General features: G+C 64.1%; 2 protein-coding genes across 8 annotated transcripts; one reads left to right on the top strand and one right to left on the bottom strand.

Annotated features, from left to right (window-relative positions):
• The first annotated feature begins 8,436 nt into the window (after positions 1-8,436).
• PKP3 (plakophilin 3) lies at positions 8,437-15,637 on the top strand. Of its 2 annotated transcripts, XM_016137921.2 has the most exons (13): positions 8,437-9,301; positions 10,873-10,952; positions 11,067-11,698; positions 11,788-11,911; positions 12,267-12,471; positions 12,802-12,976; positions 13,391-13,508; positions 13,578-13,748; positions 13,822-14,007; positions 14,394-14,547; positions 14,713-14,905; positions 15,047-15,134; positions 15,259-15,637. In XM_016137921.2, exons 1-13 carry the CDS (start codon positions 9,070-9,072, stop codon positions 15,292-15,294), a joined length of 2,394 nt encoding a protein of 797 aa, XP_015993407.2. In that variant the 5' UTR covers positions 8,437-9,069; the 3' UTR covers positions 15,295-15,637. The 2 variants fall into 2 exon arrangements, with proteins under 2 accessions (XP_015993407.2, XP_015993399.2); XM_016137913.2 differs by having other exon boundaries at positions 15,047-15,637.
• A 730-nt stretch (positions 15,638-16,367) lies between these two features.
• SIGIRR (single Ig and TIR domain containing) lies at positions 16,368-22,680 on the bottom strand. 6 transcript variants are annotated; one of them, XM_036221266.1, is made up of 10 exons: positions 22,610-22,680; positions 19,878-20,021; positions 19,030-19,228; positions 18,457-18,590; positions 18,208-18,348; positions 17,760-17,903; positions 17,548-17,650; positions 17,332-17,482; positions 16,976-17,165; positions 16,368-16,568 (listed from the first exon to the last, which is right to left on the bottom strand). In XM_036221266.1, the coding sequence occupies exons 2-10, from the start codon at positions 19,882-19,884 to the stop codon at positions 16,387-16,389; spliced, it is 1,251 nt and encodes a 416-aa protein (XP_036077159.1). In that variant the 5' UTR covers positions 19,885-20,021; positions 22,610-22,680; the 3' UTR covers positions 16,368-16,386. The 6 variants fall into 6 exon arrangements, with proteins under 6 accessions (XP_036077159.1, XP_036077157.1, XP_036077158.1 ...); XM_036221264.1 differs by lacking the exon at positions 22,610-22,680 and adding an exon at positions 20,302-20,851; XM_036221265.1 differs by lacking the exon at positions 22,610-22,680 and adding an exon at positions 20,507-20,851.
• Positions 22,681-22,992: the final 312 nt, after the last annotated feature.

The following is a 22,992-nucleotide window of genomic DNA, read 5'->3' as shown; positions in this document are numbered from 1 at the left end:
GAGTTCCCACAAACGTAGAAGGATTTGTCAGCTTACAGTTCAGGAGAAAGAAGTCCCAGAGTTCCGGTTCCTGCAGGGCTCACCGTGCCCTCAGGCCTCCCCGGGGGCCGCCTGGACGTCCTGGCTCCCGGCTCTTCCTCAGTCGTCGTACCATTTCCGCGTCCCTCTTCCCTGTGTCTCTCTCGCCTCCACTTCATCCTCACGTCCTCTGGTCCCAGCCCTCCTGCCTCCCTCCTGGGAGGCCGCCTGCGATTGCCGTGGGCCCAGCCACGCAGCGCTGGGGTGATTTGCCCTCTGGGTCAACACCCTTTACTTCAGCACGCCTGCTATGGGCTTAGGACCTGAGTATCCTGGAGCTTCTGTCCCGGGCACTTGCTCAGTCATGTTCAGCAGGAAGGCCGCACATCCGCCCAGCAGCCCGAACTATCCCCTTGCGGTTTACCCAACTTATATCCTTAGGTCATACCTCACTCAGGTTCATGATCCATGGACACAGCAGCAGGGGAGGTTTTGATGAGAGAGACCAGGTGGACACTTGGATCTGGCCTCAAGAAGATTCTAGAGACAGCCCCGCTGGAAGGGACAGGGAAGAGGCATTTAGCTCTGAGATGCTGACTAGAGCAGCCGGGTATCCATAAACACTAAGTCACCTGTGACCTGTGGGCTTCGCCACAAGTCCTGCTGTTTCAAGGTGGACAGTGCCCTCAGGGCAGAGGATACCACCAATGGGCCACATGCCTACTCAGAAGCCAGCAGGTGTCCCCAGCCCAAACTGCCCACTCTTCCCTAAGCACCCTATTCAGACGGGATTGTCCCCAGTTACTGGTGCTGCATAATAAGAAAAGAACAAGCTCTGGACTTAGGAATGCGCACCACGAAAGGAGGAGGAGGGTCAGGGAGGGGAAGGGGACTTCAATAAATGGTGGGAAAACTGGACAAATGCGTGACAAAGAAAAACCCTAGAATAAACTAGTTTACAAGAATAAACTCGAATTAAGTTAAAGACTGAAATGTAAGACCTGAAGTCATAAAATCCCAGGAGAAAACATAGGCAGTAAACTCTTCGACATCACTCTTAGCAATATTCTCCTCCAGCAAGGAAAACGAGAAAATAAACAAATGGGACTACATCAAACTAAAAACTTTTGCACCGCGAAGGAACCCATCAACAAAACAAAAAGACGACCTACCGAACGGGCGAAGATTACCGCCAGCGATACATCCAATGAGGGGTGACAGCGGAAGTTTATAAAGAACTCAAACACCAGGTCGACACCAGAAAATAAATAAGACACGATTTAAAAATGGGCGGAAGACCTGGATAGACATGTCTCCCATGAGGAAATGCAGATGGGCAACAGACATAGGAAAAGATGTTCAACATCACTAATCATCAGAGAAATGCAAATTTAAACCATGATGAGACACCACTTCACACCTATCGGAATAACCATTATCAAAAAATCAACAAACACAAGCATTGGAGAGGACGTGGAGGAAAGGGACCCTCACGCGCACTCGGTGGGAATGCAAACTGGTACGGACGCTGTGGAAAACGGTATGGAGGTTCCTCGAAAAATTAAAAACAGAACTACCTTATGACCCAGTGATTCCGTTTCTGGCTACTTATTCAAAGAAATCCAAAACACATCTGTGAAAAGACAAATGCACCCCTATGGCCACTGTGGCATTATTTACAACAGGCAGGATATGGAAGCAACTGAAGTGGCCATCAGCAGATGACTGGGTAAAGAAGAGGCGGTACGTATACACAACGAAATATTGCTTGGCCATAAAAATAAATGATATCTTACCATTTGCGACAACACGGATAGACATGGAAAGTATTAAGCTAAGCAAGATAAGTCAGACAGAGAAAGACAAATACCATATGATCTCACACATAGAACCTAAAAAAAATAAATGAACAAAACAGGAATAAACTGATAGAGATCGAGCTGATGGTTGCCAGATGGGAGGAAGGTTGGGGGGCTTGGCAAAAAAAGTAGAGGGGTTAAAAAGTAAATTGGCAGTTATAAATTAGTCATGGGAGTATAAAGTACAGCATAGGGAATGTGGTCAATAATGTCGTGATGACTACGTACAGGGCCAGGTGGTATAAGACTAATCGGGGGTATCACTTGGTAAATTATATGACTGTCTAACCACTACGTGGTACACCTGAAACTAATATAATGTTGAATGTCAACTGTAATTGAAAAGTTAAATTTTTTATAAGTTGAAGAAGAAAAGACAGATGTAAGCTACAGGCAGATAAAGTGAACACATCAGAAAAATAATTCCCTGAGGACTCAGAAGAAAATTTCAGACAAAATTCCATGTAATCAGGGTTATACATAAACCATAATTTATTCATCCATTTTAACAACTATTTTTTGAGTACCCACTATGTGCCGGGCACTGAGGACAAAGCAGTAAACCAAACGGGCAGAAAATCCATGCCTTCATGAAACGTACGTTCCCGCGAAGAGCAAGGAGGAGCCGGCGAAGAGCAAGGAGGAGCCGGCGATAAACAACAAACTCTCGCGTGTCGGCTGGGAGCACAGTAAAGCCAGGGAAGAAGATAGTGAGTTTGCGCGACGCTGCGATTGCAAGTCTGAAATGTGGCACCCCAGCGAAGCCCTGAGGTTGGGGCGAGGGCTACCAAGGGTGCAGTGGGGGAGGGGAGGAGGGCAGAATGGCCTTCGAGGGAATTTTTAAAAATCAGTCATAAACTCTCGTCACTCCTTTTCCACATCATAATGGAAGTACTGGCTAATGCGACAGACAAGAGAAGGAAATAAAGAACATGCAGATAGAGAAGGAAGAAATAAAACTATTTCTGTTTGCAGATGACATGAGCATCTATATAAAAATCCTAAAGAAATGGCAAAAACAAAAAAGAAAAAGAAACGACCGCCTGGAACTAATGAACTGTAACAAGGTTACAGGATACCAAGTTAATACACAAAAGTCCATGGCTTTTCTGTTTGCCCGCAATGAGAAACCGGACTTGGACATTTAAAACACAATACCATTTACATCAGAACCGTAAGAAAACAAAATACTTTGACATAAACCTAACAAAATCTGAACAAGATCTGTATGAGGAAAACCACAAAACTCTGATGAATGGACTAACTAAACAAATGAAAGGATATCCATGTTCATGGATAGAAAGACTCAATATCATTAAGATTCAGTTCTTCCCAATTTTATCTATAGACTCAATGCAATCCCAATCAAAATTCCAGCAAGTTATTTTGTAGACATCAACAAGTCGATTTTAAAGACCACAAGGAGGTAAAAGACCCAGCACAGCCCACACCCAAGTTCAAGACTGACTATCGAGCCGTGAGGACCCACACGGCGTGGTGGAGCTGAGCGACCACGCGCATGAGTCAGTGGAACAGAACACGGAGCCCAGCAACGGACCCATGTCTGCGGTCAGCTGCTCTCCAACACGATGGAGCAGGCACAGTCTTTCCTGCAAATGGTCCCGGAACAACTGGACGGCCACATGCAGACACAAAAAAAACATGTATCGATTCAAAAATGGACCACAGTCCTAAGTGTAAGACACGAAACTATAAAATCCTGGAAGGCCAAGTAGGAGGACACCGAGAGGGCCACGGCGAGGGGGAGCACTGGGGTGCCACAGGCGCGCTCGCGGAAGATGACCGGCCAGCTGGACTCCGCGGAACTGCAAACCTCTCCTCTGCGGAAGAGCATGTCCAGAGAATGAGAGGACAGGAAAAATGACTAAGTCAATAGCAAAATAAAACAAAATCAGGAGAGGATGGGAAGACAAGCCACGGCCTGGGAGAAAATACTTGCAAAAGACGCATCTGATAAAGAAGTGTTACCCAAAATACAGAAATAGCACTTAAAACTCAACAATAAGAAAACAAATAACTCATTTTAAAAATGGGCCAAAGACCATAACAGACACTTCACCAAAAAAGACATACAGATGCCCAATAAGCCTGTTAAAAGACGCTCCTCAGGCCACGGCTGCCCATCGTGAGGGAAACGCACGCTGAACCCACAGCGAGCCCCTCCCCCCGCCCCCCCCATTAGATCGGCCAGAATCCGGAGCACTGACGCCACCCAGTGCTGACCAGGACATGGAGCCTCAGGAATCTCACTCGCCGCTGGTGGGAACCCAAAAATGGTACAGGCAGCATGGAAGACGGTTTGGCAAGTTTTCGCAAAACTAAACATACTGCGTTATGTGAGTCAGCAACTATGCTCCTTGGTATTTACCCAAAGGAGCTGAAAACTTAAGTCCACACGAAAGCCTGCAGACGGATATTTAGAGCAGCTTTACTCGTAATTGCCCAAACTGGGAAGTCGCCTAGATGTCTTTCAGCAGGTGATAGACAAACCGTTGTCCCTCCAGACGAGGAATATTATTCCAAGCTATGAGCCATGAAGAGCCACGTAGGAACCAGAAGGGCATGTGATTAAGTGAGAGAAGCCGATCTGGAACGACTGCAGACTCTGTGGTTCCAAGTATGGGACATTCTAGAAAAGGCAGAACTATGGGGACAGTAAAGCGTCGGCGGCTGGCAGAGGGGAGGGAGGGAGAGGCGAACAGGCGGGGCGCAGAGGATCCGTAGCACAGTGAAACTGCTCTGTGTGGCGCTAGAGTGGGGAGTACACTTGCCCAAACCAGCACGAAGACCCTGGCGCAGACTGGACTCCGGGTGAGATGAAGGCTCAGTGCAGCTCATCGTTGTGACAACGGCGCCGTCTTGTGGGGGGTGTTGGTAGTGCGGGAGGCTGTGCCTGTGGCCGGGAGGGTTGGGGGACAGGGCAATCTCTGCACCGTCCTCTTAAATTTGTTGTGCACCTAAAACTGCTCTAAAAAAGTAAAGACTTCTTAAAGATCAATGGTAAAAAACAAAGGAAATGGAAATTATCTGCCAACACTTGGGTGTGGGGGACAGAAGAGCAAAATAAAAAAGCCCCTTTAGGAATTTCACAGGTAAGAACGGCCCTTGTTGGAAACCCAGTCCGGGACGCGAGGCGGGCCGGGAGACCCGCACCCGAGGGAGACGTGCCCGAAGCGCGCGCCGGCCAGAACGCCTGGCCCGAGACACTGTCGCCAGGACACGTGCACGTGAGGTCGCCAGGCCTCGCGGGTGAAGAGCGCGTGGGCGCGTGGCGTGCGCGGCGGCCCCCCGCCGCCCCCTGCGCGGGCCAGCGAAACGCGGGGTCCTGAGGGGCGGAAGCGAGAGCCCCGCGTGGAACCCGGCATCGTCCCGGGCAGCGGGCGTGTCCCGGCCCGGGGGCCCGCGGCACCGCACGGGTTAAACCGCTTCCGACACGCACGGCGGCGGGGGCTGGGACTCGCGGAGCCTCGGTTTCCCCATCCGCGCTCCCGGGCTCCTGCGACGCGGCGCCCCGCACCCCGCCCGGCACGCGGGCGCCCCCGCGCGCCCCCCGCGCAGGCGTGCGACGAGGGGGGGGCCGCTCTCCCGCCGCCGGGGACGGGACTCGCCGCGGGCCGCTGCTCGCGCCGCCGCGCGCGCCCCGCACGCCGTCCCGGCGTGCTCACCCCTTGTCCCGACGGAGGCTGGCGCGGGTCACGCCCGCCGGCAGCCCGGGACCCCCGCGCCGGCGCCGGCCGCGCCCTGCCCGTGCGGGTCCCCCTCGGGGGCTCCGCCAGGCCCCCCCTCCCCGCGCGGGGCGCCGCGAAAGCGGCTCAGAGGCCAGCGCGTCCGCCGCCCCGCGCCGCGCCGCATCTGCCGGGGGCGCCTCGCCTCCGCGGGGGTCGCCCTGACCGGGAAGAGCCCATCGGCATTCGACGAACCTACGGGACGACTGCGCGGGGCGGGGGGCGCGGGGGGCAGCGGGAGTGGGGATGAAGGGTGCCTCGCCCGCTCCGGGCGACTGGGACGCGCACCCCTCAGCTGCTTTCCAAGCCAAAGTCTCAAGGCGGGAGGTGGGGGCGCAGAGGAGGCCAGGTCCCGTGTGTCCCGCCCAGGGTCCCCGAGGATTATGGGCGGGAGCCTATGGCGCAAATCCCGGTAGGCTCCGTGGAGGAGGTGGGCAAGTCTGCCGGGCCGCACTTGGCGGGAGCCGAGGCCACCGGGCGTTGGAAGATCGAGAGGGCGCGGGCGCGGCAGGGAGCGCCCGGATGCGCGGGGGCCGGAGTCGGGCGAGAGGCCGCGGTCCTGCTCCTCCGGGGGGCCCCCCGGCGAGAGCGCCGCGGCGACGCGACCCCGCACCTGCAGGCTGTGTGGCCCCCGAGCGGCTACCTAACCCCTCCGTGCGCCCGCATGCTCCCGAAAGCTGTTTTGAATATTATTTTGCTGTGGATGTCTTCAAGGTTGTCTTCCCATCTTCTGCGCCTAATAACTCCCCCAGGCTCCTGGTCACCAAAGCCAGGTTCGGGATCCCCCTTCCATCCTCCCCCGGCTCTGGCCCTCGGTCCTGGGGCCGCCCAGCCCCTGCTCTTTATCCCCAATCCCTCTTTCAGAGACTTTTGAAACAGCCGCTTGGGGGCGCCCTCCTCCAGTGTGCGCCCCGCCCACCCTTCACGCCCACACGGATGGAGAGGTGTGAATGTTAACTCGCCCCCTCAGGCCTCCAGAGCCCTTCTGGGGACTCCCCGGGGCAGAGTTCCGGGTCTGCCCCCCAGCGCCCACCCCCCACTCACCCTTCATGGCCCTGGGGTTCCAGGTTCTCACCCTGACGGTGCGTCAGAGCCAGGGGGGGTGGGGGAGGCCGGGGGGTTAAATGCAGATTTCTAGGTCCTGCCACACAGAGGGCCCTTTGGTCTGTTTCCAGGCCCTCGGAGTGAATCTTCACTCCCGCCTCTCGGGCGGACGCAGCTCCTCTGGAAGCCCACCTCCGAGCCTTGCTGAGTCTCACACCCCGGGGCCTGGAGGGGAGGACCACGCAGAAGGTTGGTCCAGGGGCTGGGCAGGCTCTAAGCCTGGGGCCCAGACCGTGTAGCTGGTCTCCCTGGCCCTGGTCTACCTGGGACACCGAGCTGCAGAGGTGGGAGGCCCACAGTGGGGAGGGGTCCACACGTCCTCAGGGAGGCTGGTCACAGCTCTGGGACACCTGCAGCCCTCCCTGCCAAGAGGAGAGGGAAGCTCCACAACTGGCCCTAGGGACCCTGCAGGCTGCTGAAAACCGTCCCCTGCCCGGGCCTCCTCTCCTCCCATAGCTGCGACCCCACCAAAGCCCCCTCCCCAGGGCCTCCGCACAAGCCCATCAGACCCTTGCCTGCTGCCTGCCCCCAGCCATGTGCCGGGCCGGCCTCCAGGGGCCCAGGTGGGCCCCCGCGAAGGGCGGGCCCCAGGCCCGTGCCAAGCATGAGCCTGGGCGCCTCCAGGCTCACCCGGCGCCGCACAAACTTGTCTCCCGGGATTTTTCCACACAAAACCCGTCTCCCAAGGACGCGACCGGTCTGATGAGCTGGGTGTTCCCAGCCCGCCCCCGGTGCCCCCACAGTCCTGCCCGCACGGCCGCCTCCCTGGACAGACTTGCTGGGCCCGGGATGGAGCCCAGGACCCCTGAGCCGGCAGCAGCCTCCAGGATGGGCCTGGGGGCCCTCGGTGTCCCCATCGCCAGCAGGGTAGGTCCCCCACCCCTCCAGCCCAGAGGCCTTCCCAGGCTTCACCCGACCTCTCCAGGGTCCCGCTAACCCCCCCCCCCCACTGACAGCCGCTGTCCCCAGCCACCTTCTCCCACACTGACCTCGCCCCCATCCGCCTCTGCCCCCAGCCACCAACCCCATCTGGGACCACGTAGTTTCTGTCCGGACTGATTGTTGATCAAGGCAGATGTTGCGGGGCGGGGGGAGGGGGGGCGGGTATAGGCCACACAGGAGAGAGGGCCAGAGGCAGGCTCTGGGGTGAGCAGACTGTTAGGGTGGCCCACAGGTGACTCTCCTAGGGGAGCCCAGGAGGTCTGTGAGGCCCCTACCCCTCCAGCCCTCCTGGCCTCACCCATCACCCCGACTCAGTCTACCAGGGGCCTCTCCTGGATCCACGCCAGGCCTCCCCAGGCCTGCTGGTCCAGCTGGATGAGGGAGGGGCAATGGAAGGCTTTGGGGGAGAGTCCCCCGAGGTGGGGCCTCGCCCCCCCCCCCCACACACAACCCTCATTCCCACTCTCCGGACTTCTGGGCTCTTCCCTGAAAACTCAGCTCCAGCACCAGCTTGGGAGGAGGGCCCCTGAGTCAGCCCCCTGGGGCAGCCCCGCCTGTCCTTCCCAGCATAAGCCGGGCTGAGCCTGACTCACGTGTCAGGACGGGCTCCCCCCACCAAAGCCTGGGGGGCAGGAGCCGGGAGGGGCGCCAGAGAGGGCTGAGGCAGCCTTCCCAGGCCTCTGCGGGGGTGGGGGCGGGGCTGGAGGCGACCTCTGGGTCTGCAGGATGGAGGTCTGGCGGCCATACCCTGAGGGGCGAGCTGATCTACCAGCAGGCTTCTGGGTCCACCCTAAGCCCTTTATCCTTGACCTTGACCCTTAGCACTGACCCCTGACCCTCAAGAGTGGCCGTTCATGCTGACACACAGGCCGAGGCTTCACCCAAGCTTCCTGGCTGGGGTCCTGGAGCTGCCTAGAGCCCCCAGGCCCCAGAGAAGGGGAGGCCCTCCCCTTCAGACTCCTGAAGGTGGCTCAGAGTAGGGCAGTAGGGCCTGCTTAGCCCACTCCTCCTCCTCCGCCCCCACTGCCCCCATTCCATAGAGTTGGTGTGGCCTCTGCAGGCTGGGAACCCAGACAGGCCCAGGACCCCTGCTGCCCTGTCCTGGTAGCTGGGAGGAGGGGCAGCCAGGCCAGGACCTGGGCCAAGCAGGGCCTGTTCGTCTGCCCAAATTCCACCTTAAGCAGGCCACGGCCCCTCCCTCCTACCTGGCCCAGGTGTCCCCGCCTCCCGCCCGCCAAGCTCAGGGCTGGGCCGGCAGCTGTCTCCTGGAGGCCCTGGGTGAGGCCAGCAGGGAGGGGACTTTGGGGACGGGGCCCCGCAGTCGAGACAGTGAAGACTGCAGGCTGGAGGCAGCGGCAGCGGCCCGGGCTAGGTGGACCCGGCCCCGCGCGCCTGCCGCCATGCAGGACAGCAACTTCCTGCTGTCGGCCCTGCAGCCGGAGGCCGGCGTGTGCTCCCTGGCGCTGCCCTCGGACTTGCAGCTGGACCGCCGGGGCACGCAGGGGCCGGAGGCTGAGCGGCTGAGAGCTGCCCGCGTCCAGGAGCAGGTCCGCGCCCGCCTCCTGCAGCTGGGCCAGCAGCAGAGGCACAATGGGACAGCCGAGCCGGGGACAGTCGCTGGGGTGGCCAGAGGTAGGCAGATGCCGGCGGGGTGGGCGGCGGACGGTGGGGAGGGTGGTGGCGGGCAGAGATGGCGTCGGCGGGCGCGATGGTGCTCGGACCAGAGGCCGCGGTGCGGCTGCCCTGGGCCCTGCTCCCTGACTCACAGGCCTGCACTGAGTCACCCACCCCGCCCTGGGTGTGGGGCAGGCCATGGGTGGGGCCTCCTACCACCCCACGGGGACCCCGCGTCCCCTTCACCCGCCTGCCTGGGCCCCACCTGTACCCTCAGCCCAGAGACCCCCGTGGAGGCCGGCAGGACGGTCAGCACGTGGCGGGCCAGCCAGGCCCATCTCCGGCTGCCAACCGGAACATGCACACGGACAGTCCCCTGGGCCACGGGCTCACACATGGTCCCGGGGACATGCAGACACACCCGCCAGTCCCAGTGAGACACAGACGCCCAGGCCCCGGCACCCCTCCCCACCCCACAGCCCATGGGAAAGAGCAGAGGAGACGCGAGGGCGGGGTCTGGGAATCCTGGGCCTGAGCCGCCTCCTGCCCAGCTGACCAGGTCCCCTGTGGAATCACAGGGCAGCTGCAGCGGCCCACATAGTGTCTGTGAGGCCTGTGGGCGGGGCGGGGCCCCTCGGTGCCGGGCAGACCGCCCCGCGGGGATCCTGGCTCCACGGTGGTGTGCCTGCACGTGCGTGTAGGCCGTGCGAATGTGAGCATGTGTGCGTGTGCGTGCATGAGTCCGCAGGGGTTCACGGGAGGGTCGGCCTGCGTAGGGGCCACCGGGCAGCCTGGGTCCCCCCTGCCTGGGTCATGGCCTTGCCGGTGGCCTGGTTGGTGCCTAGGGGTCACGGGATGGAGAATGGAGCAGAAAGGGCTTAATTACCACCGTGGCTACCTGCCAATTAGGGGAGGAGGATTATAATTTGGGGTGGGGGTAAGGTCCCCAGGCTGGGGTGTGCCTCCCAGGCTAAGCCTCATGAGCGTCAAAGGGTTAACAGCCCTGCCCAGAAGCCTCGTTAACCCAATGGGGCTGAGGCAGAGGCTGGGGCCTTCCGTCCACTTCACCCCGCACCCTTCAGCCAAGCAGAGCCATCCTCTGTCCTCCACCCGGCCGTCTGTCCACTCTCCGCAGATCAGGCAGGCGCGTGGCCCTCCGTGTGTGTGTGTGTGTGTGTGTGTGTGGCTGGATGGGGTGGGTGTGGCTCTGCCAGGTGGGACAGGGGACCGCCTTCAGGGCACACTGTGGCCTCAGTGAGCAAAGCTTCACTCCAGTGTGACCACAGCACAGGAGGGGATCGCAGGTCAGTGTGGCTTCCTGGAGGAAGGCCCAGGCACTGTGCCCTGGCGGGGCCCGGAGAGCTGGTGCAGGATGGCACTCCCCAGGGGCCCGGGAGGCCACGGCGATGGACACGTCTGGCCCTGGCACAGCGAGAGGAGCAGGCGGCTGGGGGAGAGGGGCCACCAGGGCTGACGTCAGAGGAGGTGGACGAGGCTGTGGCCGGGCCCCGTGCCGGGGGCGGGGGGCGGACAGGAGGCCCGTGCTGTGCCATTGGCCCCGGCCAGGCTACCACTGTCCCTGCCCGTAGGCACGTCCTGGGGCCAGTACCACACCCTGCAGACGGGTTTCAGCTCACGCTCCCAGGGCCCGAGTGGGGACAGCACCTCGGTGAGTGATACTCGCTCCAGCGGGGAGAGTCTGAGCTCTGGGGTCATGTCGGGGAGGCGGTGGGAAAGGTGGGGGCCCCGCAGCCCCCTCACTGCCCTCCCGCCCTGCCCGCAGACCTTCCGGCCCATCGCCAAGCCCGCCTACGGCCCAGCCTCCTGGTCCTCCCGCTCGGCCATGGACCTGAGCTCCAGTCGGAGGCTGAGCTCTGCCCACAATGGGGGCAGCACGTTTGGGGCGGCAGGGTACGGGGGCGCCCAGCCCGCCACAGCCATGCCCCCCCGGCCCGTGTCCTACCATGAGCGTGGCGGGGCGGGCAGCCGGATGGACTACGACACCTTGTCCCTGCACTCGCTGAGGCTGGGGCCCGGCGGCCTGGACGACCACTGCAGCGTGGTGTCAGAGCAGCTGGAGCCCACGGCCACCTCCGCCTACCGGGCCTTCGCCTACGAGCGCCAGGCCAGCTCCAGCTCTGGCCGGCAGGGGGGCCCGGACTGGCCGGATGCCGCTGAGGGGCCGCCCGGCCGGACCATCCGCGCGCCCGCCATGCGGACGCTGCAGCGCTTCCAGAGCGGCCACCGCAGCCGCGGGGGCGCGGGGGCGCTGCCCGGGGGTGTCCTGGAGCCGGTGGCCCGGGCGCCGTCCGTGCGTAGCCTCAGCCTCAGCCTGGCCGACGCTGGGCACCTGCCGGATGTGCGTGGGCTGGACAGCTTCAGTGGTCACCGCACTCTGCAGAGGCTCAGCAGCGGGTGAGCTGGACCTGGCCCAGGGAGGGGCTTCTGCCGTGGCCCTGGCCTGTCCCCAGGGTCAGCCTTACCCTTGACCCCTGTCTCCGCAGCTTCGATGACATTGACCTGCCCTCGGCAGTTAAGTACCTCATGGCCTCAGACCCCAATCTGCAGGTGCTCGGTGCCGCCTACATCCAGCACAAGTGCTACAGCGATGCTGCAGCCAAGAAACAGGTGCTGCCCCACGCCACCCCGCTGACCGCCGCACTGGCCCCTCCTCTCACAGCCCGCTGGTCCCCAGCCGCCCCTCCGTGATCTCCTGGCTGACTGGGCAGACCCCGTCCCGTCCGGAGCCTCCTCTGCAGGGGAGAGGCAGCAGGGAGAGGTCTGCATACATTTGCACATGCCTACATATGAATGCACGCCTCTGCTCACGCCTGCACACACACATTTGTGCACACCTGCATACATCTGCACACCTGCCCACATGCCTGCACACATCTGTGCACACATGCCCACACGCCTGCACACACCCGCGCACACCGAGGCGTGCGCCCCCCCTGCTGACGCGGTGCGCCCCTGCCCGCAGGCCCGCAGCCTCCAGGCCGTGCCCCGGCTGGTGAAGCTCTTCAACCACGCCAACCAGGAGGTGCAGCGCCACGCCACGGGCGCCATGCGCAACCTCATCTACGACAACGCGGACAACAAGCTGGCCCTGGTGGAGGAGAGCGGCATCTTCGAGCTGCTGCGGACTCTGCGCGAGCAGGACAGCGAGCTGCGCAAGAACGTCACGGGTGCCCGGTCCCCGCCGTCCCCGCTGTCCCCGCCGCTGCCCTCTGCCCCTTCCCCTCTGCGCTTGCCCCTCCTCCCCACCCCCCTCCTTGGTCCCCACGATGGCTTTGTGGCCAGCCTCCGGGGCCCGGGGCCTGTGTCCCCAGGCTCGACGGCAGCCCTGTGACCCTGCAGGTCCCACTCTCACTGTCCCCAGCGGGGCTCCTGGGTGAGGCTCGAAGTGCCGGGCAGGGCCCGGGGAGAGGGCTGCAGCCTTTTCCCACCATCCCCAGAGGAGGCAGAGGGGGTCGGCGGGTGGCCCCTGACCCCGGCCTCGGCCCCACCTGCCCCAGGGATCCTGTGGAACCTGTCCTCCAGTGACCACCTGAAGGACCGCCTGGCCCGAGACACGCTGGAGCAGCTCACAGACCTGGTGCTGAGCCCCCTCTCGGGCGCCGGCGGGCCGCCCCTCATCCAGCAGAACGCGTCTGAGGCCGAGATCTTTTACAACGCCACGGGCTTCCTCAGGTGCGCGGGGAGAGGCCGCGATGCCGGCCCCAGGCAGAGAGCGGGTGCCTGGGGGGCCTGGCTGACAGGGCCGGGGGCTGGGGACGTGGGCAGACCAAGCGGGGCACAGATGCAGGCCTGCCCGATGTGGCCGCCCCGTTTGTTTCAGCAGTTCTGGGGCCTGCAGGGTCAGGGCTCATAAAATCAGAGACTCGATCGGACATTCGTAACCTCCTTTGGACACTTGGAGTGCAGTGGGACCAGGGCCAGCAGCAGCGTCCAGTAGGGACTAGGAGCGGGAGGTGCCTGGAGGCGGGGCCCAGCTGGCAGCGCGGAGGGTGGTCACTAAGGACCTCAGCCCTTGCGCTCCGGCCCGACCGGCGTGGGCTCTTCCCCGAGTCTCTGTGCAGGTCTCTGACCTGCCTCTATCCACAGGAACCTCAGCTCGGCCTCCCAGGCCACTCGCCAAAAGATGCGCGAGTGCCACGGGCTGGTGGACGCCTTGGTCGCCTACATCAACCACGCCCTGGATGTGGGCAAGTGCGAGGACAAGGTGAGCTGCGGCCCGCGCCCCGGGGGGCCAGGAGGTGCGCCCGTCCTGACCAGAGCCCGCCCTCCGCAGAGCGTGGAGAACGCCGTGTGCGTGCTGAGGAACCTCTCCTACCGCCTGTACGACGAGATGCCGCCGTCGGCCCTGCAGCGGCTCGAGGGCCGGGGCCGCAGGGACGCGGCCGGGGCGCCACCCGGCGAGGTGGTGGGCTGCTTCACGCCGCAGAGTCGGCGGCTTCGAGAGGTGGGCGCAGGCCGGGGCGCGCGGGTGCAGGGGCCAGCTCGGCCCGGCTGACCCTCTGCACCCTCCCGCCCAGCTGCCCCTCACGGCCGACGCGCTCACCTTCGCCGAGGTCTCCAAGGACCCCAAGGGCCAGGAGTGGCTGTGGAGCCCCCAGATCGTGGGCCTGTACAACCGCCTGCTCCAGCGCTGTGAGCTCAACCGGCACACGACGGAGGCGGCCGCTGGCGCGCTGCAGAACATCACCGCCGGCGACCGCAGGGTGAGGGGGACGCGGGAGGCACAGGCGCGCGAGCCCGCGCTCCAGGAGTGCACGGTCTGTCGGGGACGGGACGGAGAGACAAATGCCACCGCCCGAATGAGCCAGAACATCGGAGTGAGAGGAAGGAAGGCAGGCCGAGAAAGCAGGGGACGCCTGAGAGGCAGCGAGGAGCGGAGGTCAGGGTCCCAGGCAGGACAGGCCTCAGGCTGTGGATCCAGCTCTGCAGGGGCGAGAGGCGGGGCCGGGAGGTGCCAGCGGAGGCGCAGAGGCGCATGCGCAGGGGCTGACGCGCAGGGGCGAGTCCCGCCTCAGCTCTCCCGCCAGGGGCCCTGCGGGTGCAGGGCGAGGGGCCTGCTCCCAACTCCCCCCTCCCCACCCCCCTGCAGTGGGCGGGCGTGCTGAGCCGCCTGGCCCTGGAGCAGGAGCGCATCCTGAACCCGCTGCTGGACCGCGTGCGAACGGCTGACCACCACCAGCTGCGCTCGCTGACCGGCCTCATCCGAAACCTGTCCCGCAACGCCAGGAACAAGGACGAGATGTGTGAGTCAGGCATCCCGCAGCCCGGGCTCGCCCGCACGCCACCCAGCAGGCTCAGCCCTGGACTTGGTCTTTATTCTGGCCGGTTGGAGCCGGGCGGACAGACGGGCACACCGACTCCCTGGGGGCTGGGAGTGGGGCTGACACTGACCTCCTGGCTTCCCGCAGCCACCAAGGTGGTGAGTCACCTGATTGAGAAGCTGCCGGGCAGCGTGGGCGAGAAGGCCCCGCCGGCCGACGTGCTCGTGAACATCATAGCCGTGCTCAACAACCTGGTGGTGGCCAGCCCCATTGCCGCCCGCGACCTGCTGTACTTCGACGGGCTGCGCAAGCTGGTCTTCATCAAGAAGAAGCGCGACAGGTGGGGACCCCGACTGCTGCACGGATGCCTGGCCCTGGCCCCACTCCCGCCTGACCCCTGACCCTGATCCCAGCCCGGCCCCCCCACACCTCGCCTTCTGCCTGTACCTTTCCCCTGCTGAGCCCTGCCCCCGCCTCACAGCCCCGACAGTGAGAAGTCCTCCCGGGCGGCCTCCAGCCTCCTGGCCAACCTGTGGCAGTACAGCAAGCTGCACCGCGACTTCCGGGCGGTAAGTTCTCGCATCCAGGGCAGGCAGGGCGGTGGGCATGGCCCTGGAGGAGGACGCGCGGAAGGACACTCGGGGAGGAACTCGAGGCCTGCATGCCACCTCACTCGGCCCCCTTTCACTGCAGAAGGGCTATCGAAAGGAGGACTTCCTGGGCCTGTAGGCAAGGCCCTCCCGGAGGAGGGGACCGCAACTCAGCCCGGCCTCCGAGGGACAGGCTCGGCTCCATGCTGCTTGCCGGCCAGCCTGGAGGAGAAGGCTGAGTGCCCAGCGGCTGCTCACTGGAGCCCCAGCTGCAACTTCGAAGGGCCTGGGCACCAGGGAGAGGACAGGGGATGGGGTACAGCTGGGGACTAGGCTTCTGCAGGGCAGGGAGTGGGGCAGGGCTTGAGGCTGCTGTGGTGCGCGGGGTGATGACCGGGTGATGCTGGCAGAGGTGGGGGTGGCTGAGGCCCAGTGCCTCAGGAAAGCCAGCACTGGCAATAAAGGTGGTTGTGAACACAGCAGCCACAACTCTGCATGCTTCCTCGACTGGTCAGACCCCAGGGACGCCAGGATGTCCCCAACCACAACCACACCCGCCCCCGGGGTAATGCACAAGCCTCTCCAGGTCAGGGGACCCAAGTCAGGGACAGGAGTGTCCAGCAAGGGGAGAACTGGCCAAGAGTAGAGGCGATGGGGCCCATGGAAGAGGCCTCGGCGGCGCCTGAGGCACAGACACGGCTGAGGGGGGATTCACGTGCATGGCGCCCGCTCCTGGGGCAGCCGTGACTGCCCTAGTAGGCTGTGCTCAAATGGTAAACACACCCGACACTTCTCCTTGCCCTGCCCTGTAGACCTGGGGGGGCCCTGACCAGGGACCCACACCACCCATCTGAGGCCTGGTGTCTAGTAAGTCCTGGGCCCCTTCCCCATCTCACCAAGCCAGGCCACTGGTTGTGGATTCCCACTAATATTTTTACAGCAGAGGGCTTCTGCAATGTCAGAACCTGAAGCCTCTAAGGGGCCTGCCCCCCCAGGTCCTGTCTGGGTCTGAGTGGGGCTAGGGCGGGCATGTCCCCTAGCAGGGAGACCCAAGGAGGCTACAGCAGGAGACGTGCCCGAACTACCTCAGGATGGAGAAAGGGAGGGGTCGAGAGGACAGCTGGATTTGGTGACTGAGTAGCCGTGGTCGAGGGTCCCGGAGAGCCTGAGACGAGTGTGGGGTACACTACCCAGGAGACAGGCCAAAGCCCAGGCGGGACCTAAAACGACTTTATTTTCTGGCACAAGGAGGGGCATTGGGGCCACTCCCCTTCCCGAAGGGCCGCAGGGCCACACGCAGGCAGGGAGGGCTCGAGGCCCCACTCCCAGCGGTCACTGGCACCCTACGGTTCCTGCGGAGGCGGGGGCTACATGTCATCCTCTGACACCAGGCAGTAGAAGTCCGTGCGGGCACTGTAGTTGCGGGAGCCGAGGTCTGAGATGTCCACCTCGCTACCCCGGCCCTCGCCCAGCGACACCCCACTTGCATGCACTGGAGCCGATGGCTCCCCAAGGACAGGCCCTCGGACACCTGGGGAGGGAGTACCAGCAGGCCTGAGGCTGGGCTGCCCACAGCTGGCCTCTGCGGAGCTCACTCCGTGCTCACCCTCCTGGGTGGTGACCTGAGATCCCAGAGGCCTTAGGCCGAAGAGCCTCAGGAAGGGGCAGCTGGGGACCCTGGGGTGTCCAGCCCACCCACAGACAGCACGGAGGAGTCCTTGCCACCTGTTCCCCTTTCCGGGCCCCTTCCTCTGCCCTGTGCAGCCCTCCTCCACCCCAGGCTGTTTCTCAGAGTCAACGGTGGGCCCCTGCAGGCATACCCAGGTCCCCTTGGGGGTCGGGGTCCAGCTCCGGGTCCAGGGTCCCGCCCTCTGGGATGCGGCCTCGTACAATCAGCATGGGATCCTTGTCATCCTGCAGCCTGGTCTGAGGGTCTCCCTCCGCCACTCTGTACTGTACCTTCCGCGGCAATGCCAGCTGCAGCTCTTTCCAAAAATCGGAAGAAGGTGTCTAGGGGCCAGGGTGGGGTCGTCAGCTCGTGTGAACACGCAGGGGGTGCAAACACTGGTAGCCCCCAGCCACTTAGCAGAGCGGTTCACTGGCTCTCAGAACCTCAAAGGAAGCCCCTCCTTCCGGCACCAGACCACAGAACCCCCACCCACCCCAGAGCCCGCACCACGGAGCCGGGCCTCCAGCGCAGCAGGGTCACCAGGTGGCGGTGCTGATGCAGCAAGTGCAGCGCAGGGTGCACGGGGTCGCGCCGCTGGGCCTCGAAGGTGATGAAGATGGGTCTCCGCGTGAGTTCCAGCAGCCGGCACAGGCCCTCCCTGCAGGGGCGAGACCGTCAGCTGGGTGCGGATGGCCCTCCCCCCAAACCCTGCGCTACACCCACCGAAAGCTGTGGCTGCACCAGGCCCGGCCCAGGAAGGCGTCCGACAGCACCACGATGAGGCGCCGGCAGCGGCTCAGGTTCACCAGGAGGTCTGCGGAGGGCTCTGCGAGAACCCGGCGGTGTGGGCGTGGCCGACGGCGGGAGGGGCGGGGCCACGGGAGGGCGGGGCGGGGCGGGGCGGGGCCGGGCAGCAAGGGCGGGCGCCTCAGTACCTGCGCGCGGCAGGAGGTCGCGGTCGTCCAGGAAGAGCTTGTAGCCCCGACGACGTTCCAGCTGCGGCTTCAGGATGAAGTTCACGAACTTCCGATCTTCGGGGCTGTCGCTGTAGGAGACGTAGGCGTCGTAGAGCTTCCCGTCTGCAGAGGGACGGCGGCGGGTCAGCGCGGCCATCCACCGGGGGTCCTCTAACCTTCCCCTCACTAGCGCACAGGGCCCCAAATACAGACCCCGCCCAGAACACCGCCCCCAGGATACAGGCCCCCATGCCCCCTTTCTGCCGACCCGGCCCTACGCCCTCCCGGGCTGCACGGAGTCCCCTCTCCTGGGACGCGCGCGCGCTGGAGCCCCCGGGTGCCGCGGCCTTCTCATCCCCCCACCAGAGCAGAGCGCAGGGAAGCCCCATGGCTGACCCCGTCCACCCGCACACATCCGCGCACCCACCGTTCATCTCCACCTCCCCGTGCGTGTCTTGGTACCAGAGCAGCACATTGAGTCGACACTTCACGTAGAGCAGCGCCACCAGAAGCAAGATCAGCAGGACCAGGAGTGAGGCCAGTACCGCCGCCAAGTGGCCCGCTGCGCCTGAGGACAGAGCTGCAGCCTGAGCCACTGCACTCACCACCCTCTAGGCTCCCAAGCCCTGCCCCCCAGGCCTCCCTTACTCCCTCTGCCCCAGTGTAACCCCCTCACCAGCAATCCGAAGCGTGAAGGAGGCGGAGCTGACGTTCCAGACGGAGCAGGCGAAGGCCCCATAGTCCTCGGCGCTGGTCAGGTTGACCCCCAGGACGCTGGACACGAGCATCTCTGACAAGTTGGCCTTGACCCTGGGGAGACCAAGCCCCACCCTCTCACCTGGGGGCCGAGAGCATGAGTGGATGCCCCAGAGTGCCACCTGTCTGGGACTCACCCAGAGAGGCTGCAGGTTTGGGCTCCCTGGACAGCCCTCGGGCCAGAAGCCAGAAGGGATGTGGATCTGTTTAGCGACAGTCGCCCTAATCCTGCATCTGGGTCCCAATGGCCAGTGCCTCATTCAGGCCTTAGGACTCAGCAGGCACCTGTGGCCCTGGGCCGTCTGCAAAGCCATTGTCTACAGGGGCCATCTGTCCCTGAGGTCACCGACCCTCGACCCTCGGGCTGCTTTCAGAGTGGCACTCTGGCCAGGTCACTCCCTAGCTCAGGTGTGACCAGGATGTAGGTCAGAGAGGCCCTTGGCCACCAGTACATCCAGGATGGTCGCTGACCCTGGACCCCCCAGTCTCTTACCAGGTATCCTCACGGATGTCATAGTGGCTTCCATTGCCTAGTGGCAGCCCGTCTTTTAGCCACTGGACTGAGGGCAGGGGACAGTGGGGCCCAGAGACCACCTGGGCTGTGCAATTCAGAGTGACCACACTGCCCAGGGCAGGCCCCAGGACCTGGTTCCCAGAAGGAGAGAGGAATTCGGGGGCCCTGTCACAGACACCTGCAGAAAAAGGACCCAGTGGGTTAGCCGTGCTCTAGTCGCCTGGCTCCCGCTGGCTGCAGGTGGTCTGTGGGCCAGGAGAAAACACGTGTTGCTTGGTGGGCATACCACGTCTGCCCACGAGTCCCATGGCGGACAGGGCCCAGCACCTGGCTGACCGTCCACCCAGGACAGGAGCCCCAGGTGAGAAGCCCGGCACTGCAGCCCTCAGCCCTGCCCCTCTTCTGGGGGAGCGGAGTGGTGTGGGGGACTCGGGTGCTGGGCATGCCAGCACCTTCACGTGGGCTGGGGGCCAGGGGTCCGAGGGCCCTCTGCCGGCCACAGGCAAGCCTTCCTGCCTCCGTGAGACCCAAACTTTCTCCTCTTAAAGTCGAGAAGGGGAGTACTACAGGAGTCAGGAGAGATGGCCACCTTGGCAGTGGGGTTCCCCCAGCAGCCCGTACCTCCCTGCCACGGCCCCCAAGCAACACCCACTCCTGCAAGCCTGGTCTGGAGGCCTGGGGCAGATGAGGGCTCACAGCCCACCTCACCACGGGGTGAAGACGGTGGGCATGGGGGAGGGGCAGGCAGAGCCAGGCGCAAGGTGGCCTGGAGCCAGGAGGTGCAGGAGGTGAGAGGGGCCCGTGCCTGTCCCTCGCTGACATTCTACCTGCCATGGTCTGTCCAGGGCCTCCTCGGGCAGGCTGGGCACGGTGCCACCCCAGGCTCCACGGGCTCCTCAGCCGTGCAGACCGACGCCTGGGCAGGACTTGCTCTCTGTTCTCGTGCTGGGTCAGTCAGGGTGGGTCAGAGGCTGCCACCATCCCCAGGGAGCAAGTTAAACAAGAACAGGGTGAGTTAACGTGTAACTTCGGCCACAGACTGCACCGCGCGCTGACTGCCCCGCGGACGCCAGCACTGTTCCACTCCCAATGAGGGCCGGGAGGGACCCTCGACTGACCACCCGCCCCAGGGCCACCGTGCGGCTCAGAGTGGAACGGTGGGCCCGTACCCCCCGCAGCCCCGTGAGGCTAGGCCTCCCCTGCACTCTCCCCCTGCAGTCTGTGTGGCACACACAGCCCCTCCACACGCACCTGCACGAAGCTGCCGCTGTCGCCCGTGTGCACACGTGCACGCTCCCCCCTCCGTCACTCCGGTACACACCGCGGGCATGCGCGGCACAGAGGTGGAGCAGCCGGCGCCCCAGGCACACAGCCGCGAGCATCTGCATGCCCCTCGCCACACGCACGGCCTCCCACTGGCCCCCACTCTCGCCCAGCACACGCAGCACACACTCACGAGCACAGACGTTCCACACATGCTGCGGGGCTCCCCGCAGCCAGGCCTGCCTCCGAGGACAGGCCTCAGGCCCGAGGAGGCAGACACAGCTCATGCAGGGCAGTGCGGCCAAAGAGGGAGGGCACGAAGTCACCTGGTTCCGGCTCTTTCCTCCTGGGGGGGGATGTTGGTCACTGAGGTCACTGACGTGTGCCTGGTAGCAAACCGCTCAGCCGGGCCCCAGGCCCAGCGCGAAGCGGCTCAGATGCATCGCCGGGCACCGTGAGGACCTGGCTTTTGTTTGTTTTAATCAGAACTTTCCTGTAGCTTCCTGGCCTTGCAGTCACATCCTCTCCTAAACTTAAACCCCACCCAGGCACCCACCCCCGCCCCGGCAGGCGGGCAGTTGGTGCTTCTCGCCCCGCCTGCCCCGCTCTTCCTGTAGCTGTGAGTCAAGGGCTCCTTCCTGGCCGCCCCGGCCGCGCCAGCCCCCCGGGCCCCACATTTCCCCAGGCCAAGCCAGGCCCGGGCTGTGGGGGCGCTGCAGAGAGGCTGGGGCCACCCGAGGGCATCTTGGCAAGAAGACTGCCCGTGAGGGCTGTTCTGCACTCACAAGGAGGGTCTGCTTCCTGGACACCCCACGCGGTGCCACCCAAAGAAGCAGGGGGGCCTCCATGTCCCCGCAGCGAGCAGCCCATGGGCCTCTGACCTCTGACCTGCTAGGGTGACGGGGGTCCTGTGGAAACTCCTGCCGATGATGGGACCTTGAGCAGGGCTCTTTAGGCCTCGCCCTGTCCACCTCCCATGGTGGTCCCTCGATGTGGACCTTGGTTTCAGGCTGGGATGGGAGCACAGTGCCCCCTTTTCCAGATAAGGAATCAAACGGGGCTTCAGCAGAGGCTCCTGACTCTGAGCTCAGGTGGGGGGCAGCCAGCATTTCCGGTTATCACTGACACCGCCCCACCCTCGAGTGACCTGGGACTCAGGGCCCAGTGACAAGTCGCTGGTATCGATGCCCATAGAAAGTGGCCCATCCCTGCCCTCAGCGTCCTGGGTGCAGTATCTGCTTCCCTACACCCCGATCAAACCCTGCTAACCCCTTTGCATCCCCAAGCACCACCTGGGGTGACCGTCCCACAGAATGGGAGGGAAGCCTCCCCACTGAACCCGGGCCTGCTGGATGCAGCTGCAGCTGGTATGGCCTCTCCAGAGGTGACCAGGGCCCTGGGGCTGGTCGTCAGCCACCTGCCCGGAGCACAGGCAGGAAGTGGAGCTGAGCTCTCCCGCTCCGCCCAGCACCGCAGCCCCCCACGGCTTCTGCCAGGCTGGCCACTGCTGTGTGCCCATCTGCGTCTGGACGCCCCCTCCCTCTGCTTGCGCCTATCCTCAGCCTCACTTGCCCCCAGGCCCACTCTCCAAGGGGAGTACAAAGCCCCCTCGGCTCAAGCACTCTGGCGAACAGACCCTCCGAGTCTCAGCCCGCCCCCCAGCCCGAGGGGCCCCAGCCTGCTCTCCCGGGCCCACGACGCCAGGTTCTCCCCCGCCACACACCCCACTTCCCACGCTCCGCCTTCCGAGGGGTGGACTGGCCCTAGGCTCCCCACCCTCCAGGTGCGGTGGCCCCGCGGGCCCGGACGCGCATGGGGTCGGGGCGCGCGGGGGGGCGGGGCGGGGCGCGCCCGGGGCGGGGGCGCGCACGCAGGCAGGCGCGCGCCAATGGCGACGTCCCCGCCCGGCGGCCCGCGGCCCCTGCGCGTCTCTCCGCGTCTCCCCAGCACCCTGGGAGGCCTCCGGCCTGGGGTGCGGACGTGGGACGTTGGTGGGGGGTCCCCGCGCGCCCCGGCTCTCTCCCTCCCTCTCCCGCGCAAAGGTCACGAGGAAGCCCCTGCCCTCGGCAGGGGAGCGGGGAGGCCCGAAGGGCCGGGACGCAGACCAGCTCCGGCTTCCGGGCGACGCGGGCAGCCGGCCCGGCGCTGAGCCGCTTCCTGCAGGACCGCGCCCGCCACGGCCCAGAGGCTCCTCGGGGCACGCACCCTCACATTCCCCCCAAGCTCCTGGCCTGCTCCAGGCTCCTGGAAGCCGGCGACCTCCACTCACCCCCGTGGGTCCGAGCCTGCCACTCACCTACTGCCAAGACCTGGGGCTCATGCGACCGCGGGGGCGGGGCGGCTCACCTGGGCCAGGTGCGCAGCGGCGACAGCCCCAGCGGCAGCTACAGGTGCAGCCCCGCCCAGCAGCCAGGGCCGAGGGCGGACCCAAATGTCCCGCTTTGCGCCCAAGGCTGGCGCTCAAGGATGTCCTGCGTTCAGCTTAGTTACTGGAAACCGAGGCCGACAGGCTTGGGGGGAGAGGCCAAACCGGCCCAACCAGACAGGAAAGTCTCCGTGGCCTGGGGGACTCCTTGGAGATTCCACTGGGGATTCCACTGTGGTTGCGTCCCCCCCCACCCAGCTCTTCCTCTTCCTCCTGGAAGCCTGCCTAGAGTACCCCTCCCAAGCCCCAGGCAC

Source organism: Rousettus aegyptiacus, unplaced genomic scaffold (assembly GCF_014176215.1).
Source record: "Rousettus aegyptiacus isolate mRouAeg1 unplaced genomic scaffold, mRouAeg1.p scaffold_m13_p_5, whole genome shotgun sequence".
Lineage (NCBI taxonomy): Eukaryota > Metazoa > Chordata > Mammalia > Chiroptera > Pteropodidae > Rousettus > Rousettus aegyptiacus.
This window is presented reverse-complemented; position numbering and strand designations above follow the sequence as displayed.